The sequence below is a fragment of the Leptopilina heterotoma genome, unplaced genomic scaffold (genome assembly GCF_015476425.1).
Source record: "Leptopilina heterotoma isolate Lh14 unplaced genomic scaffold, ASM1547642v1 Lhet_51, whole genome shotgun sequence".
In the NCBI taxonomy this organism is placed as follows: domain Eukaryota; kingdom Metazoa; phylum Arthropoda; class Insecta; order Hymenoptera; family Figitidae; genus Leptopilina; species Leptopilina heterotoma.
In genome coordinates this window covers 1,156,400-1,180,511 of record NW_025111110.1, presented here as the reverse complement: position 1 = coordinate 1,180,511, position 24,112 = coordinate 1,156,400, and the positions used below count along the sequence as shown (strand labels likewise).

At 21.8% G+C, this 24,112-nt stretch overlaps 2 protein-coding genes across 5 annotated transcripts in view; one reads left to right on the top strand and one right to left on the bottom strand.

Annotated features, from left to right (window-relative positions):
• The first annotated feature begins 9,035 nt into the window (after positions 1–9,035).
• On the top strand, positions 9,036–13,363 carry LOC122507714 (breast cancer metastasis-suppressor 1-like protein). 4 transcript variants are annotated; one of them, XM_043620572.1, is made up of 4 exons: positions 9,048–9,132; positions 9,207–9,234; positions 9,882–10,099; positions 12,120–13,363. In XM_043620572.1, exons 3-4 carry the CDS (start codon positions 9,882–9,884, stop codon positions 12,592–12,594), a joined length of 693 nt encoding a protein of 230 aa, XP_043476507.1. In that variant the 5' UTR covers positions 9,048–9,132; positions 9,207–9,234; the 3' UTR covers positions 12,595–13,363. The 4 variants fall into 4 exon arrangements, with proteins under 4 accessions (XP_043476506.1, XP_043476507.1, XP_043476509.1 ...); XM_043620571.1 differs by lacking the exon at positions 9,207–9,234 and having other exon boundaries at positions 9,036–9,132; XM_043620574.1 differs by lacking the exons at positions 9,048–9,132; positions 9,207–9,234 and adding an exon at positions 9,271–9,401.
• A 4,544-nt stretch (positions 13,364–17,907) lies between these two features.
• Positions 17,908–24,112, bottom strand: part of LOC122507712 (homeobox protein unc-42-like) — a 44,766-nt gene continuing 38,561 nt past the window's right edge. Inside the window, exons 5-6 of the mRNA XM_043620568.1 lie at positions 23,207–23,306; positions 17,908–18,410 (exon numbers count right to left, since the gene is read on the bottom strand). Coding sequence (XP_043476503.1) covers positions 18,304–18,410; positions 23,207–23,306 — 207 coding nt within the window. The 3' untranslated portion in view covers positions 17,908–18,303. The remainder of the gene's footprint in view (positions 18,411–23,206; positions 23,307–24,112) is intronic.

Below are 24,112 nucleotides of genomic sequence, written 5' to 3'. Positions count from 1 at the left end.
TTCGTTATATTTTCTTTTCAAAAAAAAAATCGACTAATACACATTACATTGTCTGCGAAACAATGCCACAAAGATATAAATTATATTTTCTTCTCTCAGTGAAAAATTAAATTTTACCAAATGTCAATTACATTTCATTTCTCGCTCTCGTAAATTCACAAACGAATAACGTGCAAATAATCGATCATCTTTATGTAATTTTGCAACTAAAAAAAAAACATACTTTCAAAAAGGAATTGACGTAACGTCAATATGAAAAATGTCAAACGCTTCGCGTTTAATATTATAGAAAAAATAAATTTTTTCTAAGCTTTTCAAATAGAGCAATCGAGAGCAAAAAAAAAAAAATTGATCGATAATTCACTTCGACACAGTAAAAATCTAAACATTACAATTTCTCAGAATTTTCCCCCCTGCCCAGCCCCGAAAGAAAAAAAAAAGTGAAAGAAAGAGTCAAAATACTTCTTTGTACATAATTTCAATTATGAAAATCGTGTTCATAATGGTGTGATTATAATATATATAGAGGTACTATTAAATATAAAAAATAAAATACTAATAATAATGATAATTTAAAAATTTCATATTGAAGTAAAATTGACTCTAAAAACAAAATAAACAAATTTTTCTTCTGAGAAATTGAAGTGTTGATAATGGCTGTAAAAAGAAAAAAAAAATTGTGAATGTGTCTCCCTTGGGCCTATAAGGTCCGATATTTATATATAATAAGTATAAAATAAAAAAAAATGATGGACCCGGAATAGCGAGCATCCCTCGTCACTATGTCAATTTCCCTGGTGGTACTTAAGATATAGGTCCAGAAAATATACCTTCTTCCTCTTCCCCAGAATCTTCACTCACTTTCTCCTCTTTCTCTCTTTCTATTCTTTTTTCCTGTCCCTTTCTCTCTTTCTATTGAATATTTTTTTTCTTCTCTCCGAGGTGCAGTACTAGACGCGCTATTATCGCGACAATTTTCTTCATGGCTACTGGAAATGAGCCAAAAATAAAAGAAATAAAAAAAAAGAAAAATGATTCTTATAAGGGTGTAAAATCTAGAAATTTGTTTTTCCAATCACAAATATTGACGGAGAAAAAGAATCTTCGAGAGAGATAATAATTTTTTTATATTATAGATAAAAAATTTGTGACACTTTATTATTTCAAAAAGAAAGGGAAAAATATTTTTTTAATAATAGAATTCATTTTAAATTGATTTTCAAAAAATAATATTTTTTAATCGAAGAAATTTCAATTTTAAATTTTGCTTAGAAAAATATTTTTGTTATCGACGAATTCAAAATTTGCAAATGATTTTCTATTTGGAAATTATTGTTCCTCGATTCTTTTTTATTTAAAGTCACATTTTTGTTTTCAATTATTTTTTATATTATTAAATATATTATATATTTTATTACTATTTTATTATTAATTAATTGAATAAAATACAATTAGTATAGTAAATTATTACCTATTAATTTTTATTCTAATTCTTATTTTCATTGTTTATCAAATGGAACTTTACTTATTTGATTATAGAAAAATATAATTAATCCTAGTAAATTATTATTTCTTATTTGTTACTATTTTTTTAATTTTCTAATTTTTCTATTATTCCTTATATTTATAATATATTAATTTACACACTTTGTCAAGTAAATAACTTTCCCTCGGTGTAAAAATAAATGTAAAAAAATGTATCTAAATATTACTATCTTTGTTAAAAAATCAAAATTTATTTCAATAGTTAAATAAACATTTTTCTGTACATAAGTTATATATCGGTAAAGAATATTTATTCTAAAAATAGTATATGTAATGGGGAATACTCATTTTTAAATGTATAGATTCACCCTTCTGGAAAAACACAATTTCTCAATATTAGAGAAAAAACAATCCTTTATATGAAAATTGAAAAAAAAAATTATTCTCACAGTTTTGTAAATTTATTATTTACATAAAGACTATTTTGTGACATTTTTTTAGAGTTGTTGTAATATTTTGTATTATATTATAATATTATAATGTTACAATAATAATTATTGTATACAAAAATAATTATATTATTTAAATTATAATTTTTATATTTTCAAATTAATTATTAATTATTGCTATTATTCGAATTAATTAAAATTTTAAATAATTCGAACAAGTAAATAAAAATTTAAGGGGCGCCGAAACGTTTGTTCATTTATTTATTCAAACGAATAAATAATTTTTATTATACTATAAAATATACATTAACATAATAATATTATAATATTCGTAATAATTTTTAATTCACATAAAAATAAAAATTATTAATAAATTAGAAAAACAACTCTAACTTTTTTCAATTTTCAATTAAAAAGTAACTAAAATCTTCGATATTTTCATTTAAAATATCGAAAATATGGTGTTCGTATAATTTTTTGTCCATACAATTTTATAATCCATATAATTTCACTCAACTTATGGAATAAATTTTTCGACAAAAGAGATAAAAAAAAAAATTTGAGTAAATAAAAAAACATTGGTGAATCCTTATTATAAAACTATTCTCCATGTACTTTTGTAGATGCAATAAAATTGCATCTCAAAATTGCGAAGATAAAAAATATATAGTATAATATAGTTTATAATTAATGTGTCTATGATAAATATTTCAAAAGAAAAAAAGAAAACAAATAGTTATCGCAGTTTTTGTTTCTTTTTTTTTGTGTAAATAAATGTGACCCATTCGCTTAACAAAATAACGTCTGTAAGACTGATAACATTATATAGTTATAAAATGTACACATATCGATAACGTCGAAAGCTCCCGCGCAAAATGAGCGCAATAATTTCTCAATTATTATAGGACATTTATAAAATGCCTTAAATAATAAATTCACAAATAAAGTGTGTATGTGTGTATCGAAACGTCCATTTTATTATATATCAAATCGTATTCTATCACAATTTCAATCATTTTTATAGGAAAAAATAATTAGAGCTCAATTTTTTTTCATTTTCTCTCAAAATATTCTCATTTCACTATAATTATCGTTATGTTTTTATTAGAGAAACGCTTAATTTAAAAAAATTATTTTACATCTTCTTAACTTGTTTATTTTTACTATAATTTATAAAAAAAATTATACTATATTAATATTTATATTTTATTTTATTAATTTTTTATTATAATATTTTCTTCTATATTTTTCTTCAGATATTTTTTCATTATTTTATTTAACGTAGAGTGTTTTCAGGACCTTAATTATTTTATTTAATAATTTAGAAGATATTTTTGGCCAATTAAATTTGGCCAAAAATAATCTTCTAAATTATTAAATAAAATAATGAAAAAACTCATTCTTTTGTAAATTATTGTATTCACTTTTTTTCTAATTTGAAAAATTCATTTCTAGATTGTTATAATAGTAAGAAATAAAAATTCGTTAAAAATTCTTTTTTTTTCACCCAAACAATCACGGTAGGAAATTTTCAATTTTTCATTGTCATACTTTGTCAAGCCTGCAGTTGCATTTATCTCCCATCATTTTAACAAGCTTATCAAGAGATTCATTGTGAGTTGAAACTGCTTCAGATCCTTTCAATTAAAATCCACAATTATTTGTTCTCTCTGGGTTAAGAAAATTTTCCAGACTTTTCCAATTAAATTTCTTTTTTGCATTCTTTTATTTTTTTTTTTTTATTATAAAGAAAAGAAGAATTTTTTCTTTATTATATAATTTTCCTTTAATTATTATTTAGATACAAATTTATACATAAATTTATACAAATTATTGTATTTTTATATTTCACTATAAATATATAATAATATATTCTCTTTAATTCTTTTTTTAAATTTTTTTCTATTTCATTTTATTTTTTTTTATTTTTTTGCAATTTTAAAATTCAAAAAAAAATTTGTGTTTACTTCAATTATTCAAAGTACACGAAGAGAGGAGAAAAATTTATCCCGAGGGGGAAAAATTTTTGCCATTAATTGAAAGAATTTTCATGACGTGATTTAAATTATTTATCATGTTTGAAACTGCTTTGGCAAAGTGAAAGTAAACACTTTCTGTTGAGTAAATTTTGGTATTCGTTGAAAGGCTTTTAGCTACTTGACTAAGTTGCTTTGTTGAAAAATTAAACCCGCGTCTTAAACACTCTAATTAAGTATAAATTTGACGTTGGGGAATTTTGTCTTCACTCAAAATGCGTTTGCCTCCCGTTTTTCCTTTGAAAAAAATTCAAATCGCCTCTTCCAGCGGAAAAATGACACTTTATATTAAAATCTTCTTCGAAAATCAAATTTAAAAAAAATTAATTTATTGTTAAAGTTTATTAAACTTTTTCCCTGATTGAATTAATTATATTAATGAATATTTGTATTATCAGTATTTATATTACTGATTAATTTTTATTAATAATAATTAATAATATTAATGAACTATTGAAAGTAAAAACATGCAAATTCAAATGTAAAAACTGAAATTTTTTTGATATTAAATTAGCAAACATTTTTTAATATATTTTTTATTTATATTTTTAATATAAAAATTAAAAAACTGCAATTGAGTTCAATTAAAATTAATTTGTTAAATAAACATTTTCTTTCGCACTTTATTAAAATGGACAAGAAAAAAATTTATTGAGAAGAAACTTTTCCTTGAAAAAAAAAAAATCGCAAAGAATTTTCTTTTTTTTCATTACACAAACTTTCATGGACTCGACTCGCGTAAATTAAAGGAGAAGTCTGGATTAAGAGATATTTAAAACATTGCATTTGATATTCTGACCTGTCTCCTGAAATGCTACTCTGTCATGCGCATACTAAACTAAGAGGGTCAAATCGATGTACTTTTTTTTCCTGAAAAATCGTTATTTGGATCTTATAAAACCGGTAAGCGAATGGGTACATACAGGAGTTGAAAACTCACCTCGGAGAAAATTCTGTGTTCAAAAAAAAAATATATATATATATATAAATATATCGAATAAAAAAAAAGGTGTATTTCATCGCAAACAAAAAAAAATCAACCTGCATATTGTCACGAAAAAAATTCGAAATGCACCCTCTCTCTCTCTCATATAGCGAAACAAATTTAACGTTGATCGTTAATCATTAAAAACATAAGATAAAAAATACGATCGGGGGTCACAAAATATTTTTTTAGTTTGAAATTTTCTTCGATTTAAAAAGAAAATTTTTTTTAAAAATGTCAAAATTTTCAAACATCTTTTTCCGTAAGTAAAAAATATTAAATTAGCAAGCAAAGCAAAAAAAAAAGAAAAATTCTACCAACGGAAATGGAATTAAATTTTAAGAATCGACTAATAATTTATATTTTGTATGCGACCCGCGATGGCATTAGACACGATAAATGTTGCATGTTGAGTCTCATCGAGGTTTTCGTCGCACGGAATAATATAGAGAGAATCCCGCGTATACGAAATAACTTAATTCGACAGAATAAAAAAAGAGCAAAAAAAAAAAGAAGAAAAAGCAGATTATATAATGAGAAATTTTTTTTTTGCGGAAATAAATAGGAATGAAAAATAAAGTGTTCAAATTGCACGCAATTGGGGAATTAATATTGGAGTCTTTTTTTTTGTATAAATATAAGCGACGAGACTTCTTTATTAAGAATAATTATTATTATATAGAAAAAAGAGAAGAAAGATATAAAAAAAAGTAAACTACTAAATTTCATACCGAAATGCACAAATTTTTTTTTTTGCGACTTTATAAAATTCTATTCGCAAAAAGATGAACAAAAAAAAAATGGAAATATTTAATCGAAAGTCTTCAGAAGAACATACATAATATATGCTAATGAGAATGAAGAAAAAAAATTTATATATATAAAAGTATTACTATATTGCTAGGATACTATATGATACTATATCGCACAGTTATGCGAATGTTGCATTATCTGTCTGTTTGTTCTATGCAGGTCCAAATGTATTATTGTATCTGATGGAATATTATATATATAACGAAATATATAATATATATATTTATCCCTGAATTTATTCATCCCGTTCTGAAATTTATATTCTTTTTGAAAAAATAAAGATAAATTTTATTTTATTACTTTTCATTTGAATTTTAAATTTTTTAATTTTTCTAAAAACTTTTTTTCATCTTCAATTTATATTCTTCATTTTCAATAATATGAAATAACATTTTTCATTTTGTTGTAAATTTAGATTAGTAAATTTAATAAATAAATAAGTAAGAAACAAAATAGATAAATAATAATATATTATATACACACAACATTTATATTTTTTTGTATTTATATATTTTTATATTTATTTTATATTTTTTATGCTCATCTAGTTCTAAATTGTTAATATATATTCATTTTCTAAAAAATAAAGTTAAATTTGAATTAGTAAATTAAAAATGTTTAATAATTTGAATCAGTGACTTCATTTTTTTCTAAAATTTTAATAAATCCTTTGAAAAAATTCAATTATTTTTTTAAATAGTAAAATTCTTCGCAAGAATTCAATTAAATTTTTTTTAATAGTAAAATTCTTTGCAGGAATTCAATTATTTTCAAAACAACTTTAATTGAATTCCTCGGATGATTTCAAATATTTTTAAATATTTCCATATATTTTAATTATTTCCTGAAATTTTAATAAATTCTTGGAAACAATTCAACTATTTTTATAAATATACTAAAATTCTTTGCAGGAATTAAATTATTTGTAATCCAATTCAAATAAAATTACACGAAAGAATTTAATTAATTTTCAAAAATTTCCGTAAAATTCAATTTCAACATGAATTTAAAATTTTCTTAAAATAATTCAATTATTCTCAAAATATTTTTTAAAAAATCTATATAAAAATTAAATTACTTTCAATGCAATTTTTAATATACCTATTTGTCAAAAAAATTGAAAGAATTTAATTTATTTTTATAAATAGTAAAATTTTTCTCATGAATTCAATTATTTTTATAAATATAGTAAAATCCTTTGCAGGAATTCAATTCTTTTCAAAAAAATTTTAATAGAATTCGTCGAAAAAATTTAAATTTTCAAATATTAACATAAAATTAATTTATTTTCTAAAATTTTAATAAATTCTTCGGAACAATTCAATTATTTTTATAAATAGTAAAATTCTTCACAAGAATTCAATTATTCTCAATACAATTTTAATAAAATTCTTCTTCATAAAATTCAATTGTTTTTAAATTGGCTAAATAATTTTATTTAGCCAATGAAAATCATAAATATAATTATAAGTTTAATAAGAAAAATATTTAGAAAAAGATTTTTTAATTTATTGAAAGTATATTATATTGTAAATTTATTATAATCCTTGAATATTATATTTATAATTTAAAGCACAAACGATTATTTTCAAATAAAAAAAATTTTAATTTTAAAAACAATATTCTGCGACAGTATTTTTTTAAATATTGTTTAAAATTTCAAAAAGACTTTTTATTAATGAAAATAATTTGGCCTTTTGCAGAAATCGAACTTTTTTCGTAAAAAATTATTTTTTTTTGGCCGAATACAAAGTTGTACTGATTCATAATAGAATCTGGGAGCCTTAGAAGAGATTTTTTTTTGGGTCAAGCACCTCTAACACTAATAAGGTAAGAGAAAAGTCTGTAAAGAATCACTAAAAATAAATAAAATATTTATTCATTTTTTGAAATAATATAGACAATTTTGAAAAGAATTTAATATGCGAAAACCGACTCTTGACTTTTATGAAAATTATTCTCCTCTAAAGTTAAATACGAAAAGAAAAAAAAATTTTATAATTCGAACAAAAAATTATTATTTTATTAAAAATTATATTGTTACTATTTTATTTTGAAATAAACATTTTTCTTTCTTATTCTTCATTTTTATTATTTTTTCAATTTTATAATTTTTTATTTATTATTAATTTCTTTTTCTGATTTTATTAATAAAATTATAATTTTTTTTTTATTTCTAACATTATTGATGAAAAGAAAAAAATTTATTAAATTAAAAAAACATTCACATTACTTATTTTATTGTTAACAATAATTTATTAAATTTCAATTAATTTCTCAAGAAAGAAAAGGAAAAAGAAAACTTTTGTGGTCTCTAATTTTTATTTACACCAATAAAAATTTTGTTTCTTCCCTTCTTTTATTTTCATCTTGCAAATATTAAATAAAGAAAATGTTCTCGCGTTGGAATATAAATTGGCAAATAAACTTTTTTTTTATGCGCCCTGGCTTTTTTTTGAAATTTGAACCGTAAAATAAACAAACATATAGCTATGAATACTTTGTATAAATAAATAACGTCGGAGAGGAGAAATTCCTGTGTAAAATATTCGAAACTTTTCAAGCGTTCAGTTTATTTTTCTCATAAAAATTGTTTATTCAAAATTACTCGTAGCCAGTGGAAATTTAATGAATCTTGCATTAACTATAAATGTGTACTTTGGAGGGAAAAAATTTATATTTCTTCAAATTTCTTTTATGAAAAAGAATTTTTTAAAAAAAAAACTAATTAAAAATTGAAAAAACTAAAATTTGTTATATTTTTAGGTATATTGTTTATATTCTGTTATTTATTAAAAAAGAAAGAAATTTCGTTCTCGACTTTTATATTTATATTTACTTTTTATTTTTTATGGAAAATAATTTCTCTGCTTTAAACAAAAGCATCAATAGTAAACAAATTCTATTGTATTGCTGTTGATAATTAATTAATACTAGCAAGTATTTATTTTCAAAACAAAATTTGTTATGAATTTTTTATTCTTTTCATTTCTGTCAGTTTCTTTAGTTCCTTTTATTTATTTTTTTATTTTATTTTATTATTTATTTTTATTATTTTTTATTTATTTTATTATTTTCTTATTCGTATTTTATATTAAATTTAAATGAATAATCTTTATAACTAATTATTTTATTTATTATTTATTTATTTCATTATTACTGTTTTTTATCTCACTTAATTTTCGAAATAATTTTAAAAACTCCCGCCAAAGTTTTCGCGCCTGTACATAGGCAATGCGCTATACTGCGCGTACGCTGCAAAAATGAATTACATATGGCCGCCAACTGTTGACAGGTCATTTTTGTCATATAAAAACAAACATTTTTCGTGTAATATTTAACATTGAGATAAAAATTCAATAAAGTAAGTGAATTTCTCCCTATTATTGCTTCAAATTGCTTTGGTGTATTTAATAATTTTTGTCAATTTTGAGTCAGAACTCGGAATATTTCCGTGATCAACACAGTGAGTACAGATGTTTCCTAAGAAATTTCGCGCTCTTTCTAATTACTTATTGTTCTACAACTTTTGTCTAATTACCCTATTTGTTTTCTATTTTCTTTGTATTAAATTCATTATGTTTACTTTAATCGAGTCCAAGTGTAATTTAGAATTGATGGTTTGATTCAAAGGTACATAACCTATAAGACAGTTATTTTGTTTGCACGTTTGTTAATTAGGCTTAATTAAAAAACTAAATTTATACTTTACGTAAGATTGTAAGTGGCGATTCACTATTATATTCTTGTAACTGTTTATTTACTTTTTCTTTACTTTTATTATTTTTTATGATGTTTTGAGGTTAAGTTTATATTGCGACTATGTTGACTATTTTCGATATTATTGTCAAGACGTAGAATTTTTTTTGACTTTAAAATAAATTAGGACCACCATATAACATTAGGAAAAATATAGAAATTAAACTAGAAATTAATTATGTTGCTAGAAAACCTTAAAAATAATAACTGAATCATAAACATTAATACAAAAAGTACGAAAGGGAATTTTTTTGTCAGCCCGTTGATAGTAAATAAATTATTCCAATATTGAAAAATCAAATTCAAAATTTATAAAAATGAGGGATATTATCTCAAAATTTCTGTATTTCGCAGATGCCGAGTGTAAAGGATGAATCTGAACCCGAAGGAGAGGAGATCTCTCACGACAGCAATGACAGTAATCAAAGTTCAGCTTCCTGTGATAGTAGTGCAGAACACACTGACAGTGATGATTCATCTGAGATGGATGAGGACGAATGCGAAAGGCGGAGAAATGAATGTATAGATAATCTAGTCGATCTAGAAAAACAATTTTCATTCCTCAAAGAACAGTAAGCATTCATAAAAAATCTTTAAATTTTTTGTGTCTTTTTTAGTTTTTGTTTGCCTCATAAACTATGAAACTATCACCAATTGTAATACAAAACTTTCAAAACTTTTTGCTAATTCTGACCAGCATGAATTTTTTAATATTATTTAATTATTTCAAAAGTTTTAATGCAACTATCTTCATAAATAACAAAATTCTTTACTAAAATTCAATTATTTTTAGGAATTTAAAAAAAATTCTTTACAAAATTCGATTATTTTCATAAATAACAATATTTATCACAAGAATTCAATTATTTTCAAAAGTAATAAAATTCTTCGAAGAAATTCAATTATTTTTAAAAATTTGAACGAATATCTCGTCAAGAATTCAATTATATTTATAAATAGAAACATTTTTCGCCAAGAATTCAATTATTTCCAAAAATTTAAATAAAATTCTTTGCGAAATTTCAATTATTTTCAAAAGTTTTTGTCAATTCAATGATTTTCAATATTAACTATTTTCATAAAATTTATCAAATAATTTAATTATTGAAAAATTTTTTTATACAATTCTACGTAAACATTCAATTATTTTCATAAATGTTAAAATTTCAGTTACAAATTAAAATTTAAGAAACATTCCATTATTCAATAAAATAATAAAATTCGTTGCAATGATTTAATTATTTTCATAAATACTAAAAATCTTCTGAGGAATTAAATTATTGTCCAAAATCTTTATAACATTTTTCTCAAAAATTCAATTCTTGTCATAAATAATAAAATTCCTCGCAGTAATTTAATTATTTTCAATATAATTTTAATAAAATTTTCGAAAGAATTCAATTATTTTCATAAATTTTTAATAAATTTTTAAATAATTAAATTTCTGCAAAGAATTCTTTTTGTTTTAAATAATTGAATTCTTTCGAAAGAATTCAATTATTTTCATAAATTTTTAATAAATTTTAAAATAATTAAATTCATTTAAAGAATTTTATTATTTATAACAAGAATTTAATTTTTGATCATTTTTAAATAAATTCCTCGAAATTTGCAATTATTCTTAAAAATTTTATTAAAACTTGACGAAAGAATTCAAATTTAAGAAACATTCCATTATTCAATAAAATAATAAAATTCGTTGCAATAATTCAATTATTTTTATAAATAAATTTTCATTCGTCTCAGGAAATTAATTACATATTTTTAAAAATTTTTAAGTAATTCTGCAAAAGAATTCAATTATCTTGATAAACAACAAAGTTTCCCACATAAAATCAATTATTTTAAGAAAAATTTTAATAAAATTCATTTTCAAAATTCAATTATTTCGATAAATATCAAAATTCATCATAAGAATTCAATTATTTTGAAAACTAATAAAATTATTTCCGAAAATTAAATTATTTTCAAATTTTTTTTAAAATTCCCGTTAAGAATTAAATTAAATTTTTAAATAAATAGATAGCGAAAATCTTCTTAAGAATAATATTATTGTCAGAAATTTTAATAATATTCTTGGCAAAATTTCAATTATTTAAACGAAATTTAATCAAAATTCTTCGCATGAATTCAATTATTTTCATAAATTATTATTTAAATTCTTCTTAGGAATTCAATTATTTAAAAAAATTTAAATAAAATTCTTCAAAAAATCTTCAACTATTTTCAAATAATATTCTTATAAGTTATTGAATTGAAAAAAAGATTTGAATTTGAAATTTTTGAAAATCTTAACTCCTATGAAAAAATAACAATGATTAAATATTTATTTAAAAAACATGTTGTTGATGTTTTCGAATAATCTTATAATTAAAGAAATTCGTAAATAAATGTATTAGAACATTTTTCACAGCATCTAATCATTTTTATAGTGAATCAGAATATTCTTTTTGGTCAGGGAAAAAGTGAAAATTTTTTCTGGAAATCAGGGAAAAGTCAGGGAAAAACGAAATTAAAGTTTTGTGACAACCCTGAATTACAATTGAAATATAATTAATTTTATAATTATTAATTAAAAAAAATTTTCCCCAGGCTTTATCGCGAACGAATCACTCAGGTCGACACAAAATTGGGTGAGGTTCGCGTGGGAAAATCCGAGGAATATCTCATTCCACTCGAACGATTGAGGGAGAATATGAAAATAAAACAAGAAGTCGCCGATATTCTTAAACAATTTCGATTGCAGAATATTCAAAATAAATACGACGCCGAGGAGCAGGCTGCATTGCAAAATTTAAAAAGTGAAAAACAACTAATCTGGGATGCAATTCACAGTGATTTACAGGAGAAAATTCGTCGTCTCGAGGAGGACAGAAATAATGTCGATATTCACGCTGATTTATGGCAAATATCAAGTGGTAGACGAAGAAGAAATCACACCGATCGAAGAAGAGCTGTTTCCGTTACTGGTCCATTTATAGTTTACATGCTCAAAGACGAGGACATTCTCGAAGATTGGGCATTAATAAAGAAAAGTCTAACCAGTCGAAAGACGGAAATTCTCTAAGAATTCGAAAAAGAAAATCAATGACTGATTTGAAAAAAACGAAGAAAAAAAAAGAAATAGTGCATTAAGAAAATAAAATTTGTGTTTACGCGTGAAAGTGATAAAACTTTTCATTAGAGTGGCTCGTTTGTTTTGAAACGGAAGCAATTATCCTACCATTTTATATGGTAATATAAATAATACTTAACACTTATCTTTAGTTATATATTTTCACTATACAATTTATTCGAAAAATACTTTATTAATTGCAATAACAATTTTTCCTCTTTTTTAACCAATTGTAGCGATGAAAAATTCACTGACTGATTATATACCGACTTTTGATAAACTGTCGGTAATAAGTAAAAATCGATAAAGAAAGAAGAGCTAATTTTTTACTTATCTGTAATTGCAAAAATAATCTAAAAACCAAGTGAAAGATATTTATCCAGAAAAGAAAAATTGTCTATATATAAATGAGAAAATGTAAATACATTACAATGTAAAAAAAAGAGTTCAAGAAAATGAAATAAGAATTTTTTCCAATTTTTTTTTTATATAATCAGATTAAATGCAATTAAATTAAGATAAGAGAAGTTACGTCGTTCTCAAAATAATTTGAGAAAAATTACGAATTTTCAAAAGAAAAAAATTAAAGTCAAACTAAGTTTTGATTATTTATTATCGAATACGTTACAAGTTAAGATTTTCTATAGCGCTTTGTACTTGACATGAAAATTATAAATACGAGTGTAAATAGAAAATAAATATTAAGGATCCAAACTGAAAAGCGAGAAAGGATACTTTTAAATGTTAATTTTTATTTAGGCTATTTACAACACATACGTACAATACGTAATCCTTATTTAAAATTATGTTGCGCTCGACCGAAATAGCGCTCCCGTATTTATTCATAGTCCTCTGTTTTCTTCTTTTCTTTTTTGTTTCTTCCAACTTCTCCAAAAAATGTTTCAGTTGCTCGTTACCAAGTTCGTCGCTCATTTAATCACGCGAGCATGTGATATGTTACAAACTTTTAGGAACATTTTCACGAGCGATATTTTCTGAAAAGTCGCCAATAAATAGCACAAAGGAAACAATTCATTCGCCTAAACTAGCGAAACTTAAACAAAAATTATTTTAATAATTTTACCACTCAATTCAATCAAATTGTATATTTAATAGAATTCTGAAATTTTCCATTTAACGGTTTAACGATTGTTTAACTTTTTTTGGTTTTGCTAAAAGAATATTTTTTGTCGCTTAACGTCGACGCTGAATTTCTAAATTTAATTATTAAAAAAATTAGTTTTCTTTGTAAAATTAATTAATTGTAGGTTTTAATTTAATTAAAATTTCATTTTAAGAATAATTTTCGCTAATTTCCGCAAAGTGATTTGTCTTCCCGCGCATAAAACAATGCAGCTCTCTGCAGCTTTTTCACTCTCTCAAGTCCTTACAATGAGTAGACAGTTATCGCAAAGTGACACCAATATAGACAATTGTCGATTGGACAGATTCCAAATATCACGACAGAACAACGCCAGGAAAAGGACGATTTACAAGTATCAAAAAAAAATAATACAAATTGATAACTGAATAAAAAGCGCAAATCTAAAAAAATTAATAGAATCCTTAAACGCAAAAAACAGTGAAATTCCCTTAAAAATTAATTTCGATTAAAATTAAGTTTTACAATTTTTATTCTTTTCTGTCCTCCATTTTTTTTGCGTTCAATGAATCTATTTCACAATATTATTTTCTCATCTATTATTTTTTTCTCACTTTGCAAAAATTAAATATTAAATCCTGGCGTCGCAAAAATTTTGAACTGAAAATTATTCTCGAATTCATTTGAAAAACAACAAAAGCGTGAAAACAAAAATATCTATAACAGTTTATTTAAAGGTAGGATGCATACATTTTTTTTTAAAAGGACATTGAAAAATCGCATACGCTAGGATATCTGTTTGATTAATAATACTATATGTACGTATCTATCTCCCACGTTCGTTTATGTACAGCGTTTCTCCTAATACGAGCATCTCTCCTTTTTTTTATTATGTTTAAAATTTAACAAAACCGTTCTTTTTTTTCGCAGATCGTTGTTAAGAAACTAATGAAAGAGCGTGCAATTTTTTATTAAATACTTTCAGGTTTTAAATTTATTCGAGTCCTGTACAAGGTCGCATTTGGAAACGCATTAAAATTTTCCTCTTTTGGAGAAAAATAATTTCTCGTTTATTTGATATGGACAATAATAATAATAATAATAATAATAATAATAATAATAATAATAATAATAATAATAATAATAAATTCGAAATAATTATTTGAAAATAATTTATTTGGAAAATTAAAACTAGAAAAAAATTAATAACACTAAACATTAAAGTAAAAATCAAATTTGATTAGTAAATTAAGTCTAAATTGAATAAATAAATAATAATAATTTATTATAAAATTTTGAATTTCTATTAAGGCAATTAAACGGCGTCAATATTTCTGTTAAAAAGTTAAGGCTGAGAATTGCAATAATTTCATTTTTTTTAATTCACCATTTTGAATATGAACAAATCAGAAATGTATTTTCTTTAGATTCTTAAGTTTGATTACGATTTTTTTTTTTTTTTTTTGCTGTTTTTAATTCTTTATTGTTTAATTTTATTAATAATTGAAATTCGAAACATGCAAATTTTTTATTCCAAGCGTTCTTCAAGAGGAAATAATAATAATTACAAAAAAGCGATTTCTATTTAAATCTGTTTTCTAAAAAAAGTTTTTATAACAAGTTTTGATTTCTAAAAAATGTTTTTCTCAAAAGTTATGATTTCTAATATTTATTTTCCTAAGTAAAATTCCATAATTTTGATAAAACTGAGAAAATCGTTAAAAAAATTATGTGATTATGAAATAGAAACTATTTTGTATATTTTCTGATTCTCAATCACAATTCTGCTGACAAAATTATAAGTTTCTTTTTGGAAAAGAAGAAAAATTTTTATAAAATTATTATTTCTTATCACAATTTGTTAACAAATTTCTGTTCTTCTTTGAAAAAAAATAATAATTTGCATAATTTTTCTTAAAAAATTTCCAGAATTAATGTATTCAGAAAATTTTAAATATCTTTCGAAAAAAATCCTTATAATTTCTATTTATTAATTACGATTTTAACTAGATTATTTAAAAATTTTGATAAAAAATTTGCATAATTTCTATTCCTTATTTTAATTTTTTAACGAAATCTCAAGTATTTTTTTTTAAAGAATTAAAAAATTGTCGTAAATTTTATTGTTTAATCATAATCCTATTGATCGTCATTACAAAAATTGAATATTACCTTTATTGAAAATAGAAATTTTTAGAAAATTTATTAGAAGAACAAAAATTAGAAAATCACCTTCATTAGAAAAAAGTTTTTTAGAATTTCAACTTTATTAAAAAAAAATTTTTTTTTAAATAAAAAATTAGAAAATACGTTTTAGAAAAACTGTACCCCAACTTATTTTGAATATTTATTGAAGTCGTTTGATTTGAAATAAAAATAAATAGTAATTATTATTGATATTAGGTAATTAATATTTTAATATTCAAATAAAAATTCCCAACTCTTTTTTTTCCTTATAAAGTTACAAAGAATTTTTTACAGTTAATTAGCATTCATTTTTAGTGGCTTTAAATATATTTTTAAATTTTACATTGAAAATATGTTAATTTTTCTTCCATTAAAAATAAACTGAAAAAATATAGGTATAATAATGAAATATTTTTTTAAAATAAAATAATTCTTGGAAAAATGTTTCAGATTATTATCAAAGTTAACTTTAAGTGGAGATTAAAATAATGAATCAAAAAAAAATAAATAAAATAAATGCAGATTGGAAAAATTTTGTAGATTTTAAGGATTTTTAACGTAAAATTTTAGTGAAGTCTAAAAAGTAAAAATATAAAATTAGAATAAAAAACATTATATTTGAATTAAAAAAATTTACATAAAATAATAAATAGATAAAAAATAAAATTTTAAATAAAATTATAAAAATTAAAATAGAAAAATTAAAAAATTAAAAAAAATGAATAAACTTCTACTTGTCGTAATCTTGTAAGTTTTTAGCGTTAATTTTTAGGGGAGAATAAAAAATAAAATATAAAATTAGAATAAAAAAATTCAATTTGGAAAAATTTTATAGATTTTCAAAATTAATTTTTAGTGGAGACTAAAAAATATTTATTATAAGAATGAAAAACATCCAAATTGGAAAATCTTGTAGATTTTATCCACTTTTAGTGGAGATCAAAAAATAAAATAAAAAAATATTCGAAATACTATTAGGCAAATTTTTGTAAATTTTCAGCCTCAACTTTTTAGCAAAAACTATCAACGTCATCAACTATCAACTTTAAAATAGTTTCCAAAATCAAATTCTCGAAAAAAAATTTTTTTTAATTAAAAAAAATTTGAATAATAAATAAAATATAATTTAAAAAAATAATTTTAATAAATTCCCCACCCAGCACACAATAAGTCCTTTTATCATTGTGCTTCAATCCGCGCTTTTAAATTCACACACGGCTAAAAACTTGAAAATCCATTTCTCTTGAATTTCTCGAATTTTGTGATTCTCTCACGCTGGTCACAATAATTATAATTATTACTGTAAACTTTCTTGGACATGTAGACGCGTCTACTTAAATTTATATAATATAATATAATGCTCTTACTCTGATATGAGCGATATAACGAACGTTATTTTATAATAAAAATAGGCGATCTCAATGACGGTTGTAGACTCGTGACGATAAACACTAAAAAAATTATCATTATTGGGACTAGATTTTATTTTCATTTTTGACTAGCGCAAAAAAGTGCGTAGACAATTTTCTTCTCTTACTTTGTACACGAAATAATATTGATCGTGTCGAATTTTTTGTTTGTAAATAATTCGTTTATATATGTATAGTTACTATTTACTTTTTTTCATATAGTATTATATTAATATTAATTAAATTAATATTATAGTATTAATAAAAATTACATTAATTAATTAATATTATTATTATATTAATATTAATTACATTAATATTAATCTTATAAAAATAATATTAATAATATTTTTATTAATATTAATTAAAATTGATTAATGATTAACATTGATTAACATTAATCAATGTTAATTAATATTTAACAGTAATTAATATTAAGAGATAATATTAATTACTTTAATGATAAAAATAATATTAATTAATTAATATTAATACGAATATTAAAAGATTTTGGAAAAAAATCTTTTCTTCGATATGATCAATATTAATTTTTTCACAAAGACTTTTTTTTATTAATATTATTATTATTCTTTCTGTTAATATTTGCACTTTTTTTTAAAAAAAAATGTGCAATGGAATGAGTTTCTTCAATATATTTTCAAGCCAGTGAAGTAACTCATTCTTTTTTTCTTTGTTATATATTATTTTTTATTCTGTTTTGTTTCTCTCTCTTTTTCTTCTTTTTTTTTTTGGTTGTCTGTGCGGACAAGTTTGTTGACTGGCGCGAAATTCTTTTAGGACATCGTTAAAAGTTTTTCATGTCGAATTTCGAAAGCGACCAGTTTGCTGGTCGAACCACTGACTCGACATGGAGGTCAGCAATTTTGTGGTACCGAACGAAAGAAACGAAGGTCCCTCTTCATCCTTTATCGGAGAACTCTTCGCGCCCTTCGTCGCCTAAAATTATGTTTGGTATTGAAGCATCGGTGCAGCAAGGTTCGGATGATGTGCTGTATTCATTCTCAGGGCTGAGATACTTTTATTGTACCATTCGTCCTCGGCAGACATTCCTACAAAAAAAGAAAATATTTTGCGTTAAAAAATAATCTTGTATTTTAATTAAAAATTAATGTTAATGAAATTTAAAAAAAATTAATTAGTTTAATTTAATATCATAAACTCCAGCAGTTGACACAAAAATTTAATTTTGTCTTTCCCTGATTTCCAAGGAAGAATTTTGCCTTTTTCCTGGCCAGAAAATAATATTCTGATTCAATCTAAAAATTATTAGTTCCTTAAAAAATGTTTTATTTCAAATAAACATTCAATTATTATTATTTTTTCAGAGAAATTAAGTTTTTTAAAAATTTCAAATTCACATCTTTTGAAATTTAAAAACTTATAAGAAAATTATTATAAAACATGAAGATATCGATTGCTCCGAGTCTTCGACTCGGAGTAATCCGTTTCTTCGTGTTTTATATTAATTGAAGATAATCGAGTAATAAAATCATTATTTTATATTATAAAATATTGTTCCTGTAACAAAAATAAATAATTTATTGTATTATTTATTTTTAATTTCTTAAAATTTCTTAAAATTGAATTTCCATAAAGAATTTTATCAACAAATTTTTAAATAACTGAATTCTTTTGACAGAATTTAGAAAAAAAATTTAAGAATAATTAGGTAAATTTTTCTGACGAATTCGATTAAAATTGTTTTCAAAATAATTGAAATTCTACACTGAGTGTTATTATTTATGTGATTAATTGAATTCCTAACAAGAATTTTATTATTTATCGTGAATAAAATTGAATCCACTGTAAAAGTTTATTATGTATGAAAATAATTGAATTATTGCAAAGAAATTTATAAAAAAAATTGTAAATAATTAAAATCCTGTGAAATTTTTATTATTTATGAAAAGAATTAAATGTTTGCGTAAAATGTTATTAAAAATTTTTATTTTTTAAATAGTTGTATACTTTTGGAAAATTTTGTTAAAATATCAGATATTGAAAATCATTGAATCATTTCTGCGATGAGTTTTATTATTTTTAGGAAAATAATTGAATTCGTAAAAAAATGTTATAATTTTATAAAAATAATTGAATTCCTGAGAAACATTTTAATATTTATGGAAAATAAATTAAATTCTTATAATAATAAATAATAATTAATAATTGAATTCTTGATTGAATTTTATAAAACTTTTTTCAAAAATAGAATTTCACTGAAAATTTTTTTATAAATTTGTAAATAATTGATTTTTTCGAAAAATTTTATGCAAATTCGATTTTAAATAATTGAATTCTTGTGAAATTTATATTATTTATGGAAAATAATTGAATTCCTGAGAAAAATTTTAATATTTGTGGGAAATAATTGAATTCTTGAGAAGAATGTTATAAAATTTTAAAGAAATTGAATTTCACTGAAAAATTTTATTATTTGTGAAAATAATTGAATATCTGTGAAGAATTTTAATATTTGTGTAAAATAATTAAATTCTTTAGAAGAATTTTATAAAATTTTAAAAAAATTGAATTTCACTGAAAATTCGATTTTAAATAATTGAATTCTTGTGAAATTTATATTATTTATGGAAAATAATTGAATTCCTGAGAAAAATTTTAATATTTGTGGAAAATAATTGAATTCTTGAGAAGAATGTTATAAAATTTTAAAGAAATTGAATTTCACTGAAAAATTTTATTATTTGTGAAAATAATTGAATATCTGTGAAGAATTTTAATATTTGTGAAAAATAATTGAATTCTTTAGAAGAATTTTATAAAATTTTAAAAAAATTGAATTTCACTGAAAATTCGATTTTAAATAATTGAATTCTTGTGAAATTTATATTATTTATGGAAAATAATTGAATTCCTGAGAAAAATTTTAATATTTGTGGAAAATAATTGAATTCTTCAGAAGAATGTTATAAAATTTTTAAAAAATTGAATTTCACTGAAAAATTTTATTATTTGTGAAAATAATTGAATTTCTGTGAAGAATTTTAATATTTGTGAAAAATAATTGAATTCTTTAGAAGAATTTTATAAAATTTTTAAAAAATTGAATTTCACTGAAAATTCGATTTTAAATAATTGAATTCTTGTGAAATTTATATTATTTATGGAAAATAATTGAATTCCTGAGAAAAATTTTAATATTTGTGGAAAATAATTGAATTCTTCAGAAGAATGTTATAAAATTTTTAAAAAATTGAATTTCACTGAAAAATTTTATTATTTGTGAAAATAATTGAATTTCTGTGAAGAATTTTAATATTTGTGGAAAATAATTGAATTCTTTAGAAGAAATTTATAAAATTTTTAAAAAATTGAATTTCACTGAAAATTCGATTTTAAATAATTGAATTCTTGTGAAATTTATATTATTTATGAAAATAATTGAATATTTGCGTAGAATTTTATTAATTTTTTCTTTAAATAATTGAATTATTCTAGAGAAATTTTATAAAAAAATAGTAGGTATTGCAAATCATTGTCATCTGCGTAAAATTTTAAAAAATTAATTGAATTATGTCGAAAAATTTTGCTATTTATAAAAATAATTGAATTTTTTACGAGAATTTTTAATAAAATTTCTTAAATAATTTAATTTCTACCAAGAATTTTATTACTTTTGAAAATAATTGAATTCTTGTGATGATTATTGTTATTTACGAAAATAATTGAATTTTGCATAACATTTTATTAACATTCTTCAAAATAATTGAATTTCTAGAAGAATTCTGCTTTTTATCAAGATATTTGAATTCTTTGGAAAAATTGCCTTAAACTTTTAAAAATTGAAAAAATTTAAGCTTACTAATTTATTAGTAAAATTTATCAATTTTTAGTAAAATATCACTTTTGTTTAGTTGTTTTAGCTTTGCTTTATTAAATTTATAGTAAAAAATGATTTTTCTATAGTAAAAAAATTCACCAATTTTTAATATTTTGTTTTGTAAATTTGCTTACTAAATTTTTAGTAAAAAATTGTTTATTATTCTTTATAAATTATTTATTATTTATATAGGTATATTTGTCTAATTATAATTAAATTGTAACAAAATTATTACATATTGTTTAATTTACGCCCGACTAAACTTGTCCTTTACTACTGAAACATTAATAATGTCTGACTCAAATAATTGTTTACTTTTAAATAAATATTTCAAGAAAATAATGTTTAAACTTATTATTAGCTTTTGCATTAAAATTTATACAAAGTTAATAAGAATATAAATTTTATATTATTTCACTATTTGAAGCAAATACCATTTAATTGATTCAATTAAAAATTATTTGATTCAAGTAAATATTTATTTGACTTGAAAATTTCATTTCGTTGACTAGTTGACCCTATAATATTATCAAATGAGTGTGGAGCAAAAAGAAATAAAAAAAAAATAAATAAAAAAACACGAAAGAGAAAAAAAAGAAACGGAAACGGAGCGAATCTGTGAAACGTTTCTGGGCACGAAAATCGCTTGCTTCAAGACGCTCCATTTCCGCTAAAGCGCCGTCTTACATCATTTCCGGCGCAAGATGGGAATATCGCTTCTAAATCGAATCAAGACTATTCGCGAATTGCCTATCGACTTCTCTTCGGCACTTTACGATCAACGTCGTCGGGATATCTGCTTTCATCAACGATTTACCGTCGATTAATCATTTCATCTTCCATCAGACGGATCATAAAATTTAATTTTTACACCATTTTATTTTGATCTATTCATTAATAAAATCATTTCCGTACATTTTATTATATATAGAGAGATAGATAGAACATTGAAATTGAAATTGAAACTTTTTAAATTTTTAGAAAATAAAGGAGAAATTTTTACTCAAAAAAATCTTCTGTTTCATTTATTTACAAATTTCTTTTAAATTATTCGAAAACATCTTGAACTTCTATTTTAAATAAATATTTAATTATTATTTTTCCATAGGAATTAAAATACTTCAAAAAATTCAAATTCAATCCTTATTAAAATTAAACAACTTATAAAAAATTTTTATAAAACATAAAGAAATCGATCACTCCGAGTCTTCGACTCAGAGCAATCGATCTCTTCATGTTTTATAATAATAATTAAAGATAACCGAGTAATAAATTCATTATTTTATATTATAAAAAAATTGTTATACTGTATGTAACTTCTTAAAAATTATTTTTATTATTTTAATTCAATTATTATTTTCTAGAATTTTTAATTATTTTTTATAAAAAATAATTCAATTTCTTAAAAAAAATGTTATTATTTATGAAAATAATTAAATGTTTGCAAACAATTTTATTAAATTTTTTTTAAATAATAAAAAATAATGGAAAAAAATAAATTTTTAAATAAATAATAATCAAACCGATTATTTGATTCATTTAAGTATTTTTTTGCTTTAAAAAATAATTATTACGATTAAAAATTATTTTTGTGTCTCATTGCAAATAAAAAAAACTACAAGTAAAATATTTGTCGAAACGTTGAAATTGTGTTTTTATTATTTTAATATTTGACTTGGAGGATTGATAATTTTCTTGATATTTTATACAAATAAAATAATTTTCATAACAATATTTTGTCGCATTCTACACTCAATTTTAATAAAACCCCATAACATTTTTGCAATTTTTTTTACATTTTTTATAATTTCATGCTTTTTTTTATCGTTTTTTCTAAAAATTCATGCGATTTTTTCGGAAATTTCATGCGACTTTTCGTGACTTTTGTTGTAAATTTATGCGACTAAAGAGACTTTTTTTTGGGTCTTATAGTCGATCCGAGCCCTGAGTTTTTTTTATAATTTAATTAAATTAATTTAATTAAGGTGAGTATAATTATAATCTTACCCATTGCATCTTGTCGCATACCAGTAACTGCAGACATATTAGACGCTGAATGCGACATCGAGAAGGGTTGAGTCATGCTTGGATATGATGTCGTTCCCATCTGAAAAAATAGAAAATTTTTTACATCACAGATTTTTTTATGATTGGAAAAATTTTCCTTGTTTTTTTTTAAATAAATGGAAGATTTATCAATTAGTATTGATTATCTTATAGAACTTGAAAAAATGAAATTTACCAGTTTTCTCACTATTGCCCTCGATGAATTTAAATGCAATGCCTGACTAAATCTATTTTTTACTACTGTGGTGAATTTTGCAATTTAATTAAATACGGTCTTTACTACTGAAAGTGAAATTGTCTGACCAAATATATTTGTTACTACTTAAATTCCAACTGAAAAAGCATTGTCTGACCAAAACCATTTTTTACTACTTAAATTTCAACTAAAAAAGGCATTGAATGACTAAATCCATTTGTTACTACTTAAATTTCAACTAAAAACGTTTTGTCTGACTAAATTCATTTGTTACTACTGAAACTTTAATAAAATCACAATGTTTGACTAAATCTATTATTTACTACTTAAATTTCAACTAAAAAGGCATTGTCTGACTAAATCCACTTGTTACTACTTAAACATAAACTAAAAAAGCATTGTCTGACTAAATATATCTACTACTACTGCAACTATAATTAGAAAAAGAATGTCTGACTAAAATCCATTCGTTACTACTTAAATTGTATAAAAAATCATGGTCTGACTAAATCTATTTGTAACTACTTAAATTTTAATTAAAAAAAGGTATATAATAGCAATGTCTGATTAAATTCATATTTTACTATACTGAAATTACAACTAGAAAGGCAGCATTATTTAAAAAATAAAAAACAGATTAAAATTTCGTC

Excerpts from the sequence above, each read along its gene's own strand:
- LOC122507714 (XM_043620571.1), top strand. The coding sequence starts at position 9,882 with ATGCCGAGTGTAAAGGATGAATCTGAACCCGAAGGAGAGGAGATCTCT. Across the intron at positions 10,100-12,119 it reads TTTTCATTCCTCAAAGAACA|GCTTTATCGCGAACGAATCA; the intron begins GTAAGCATTCAT and ends AATTTTCCCCAG.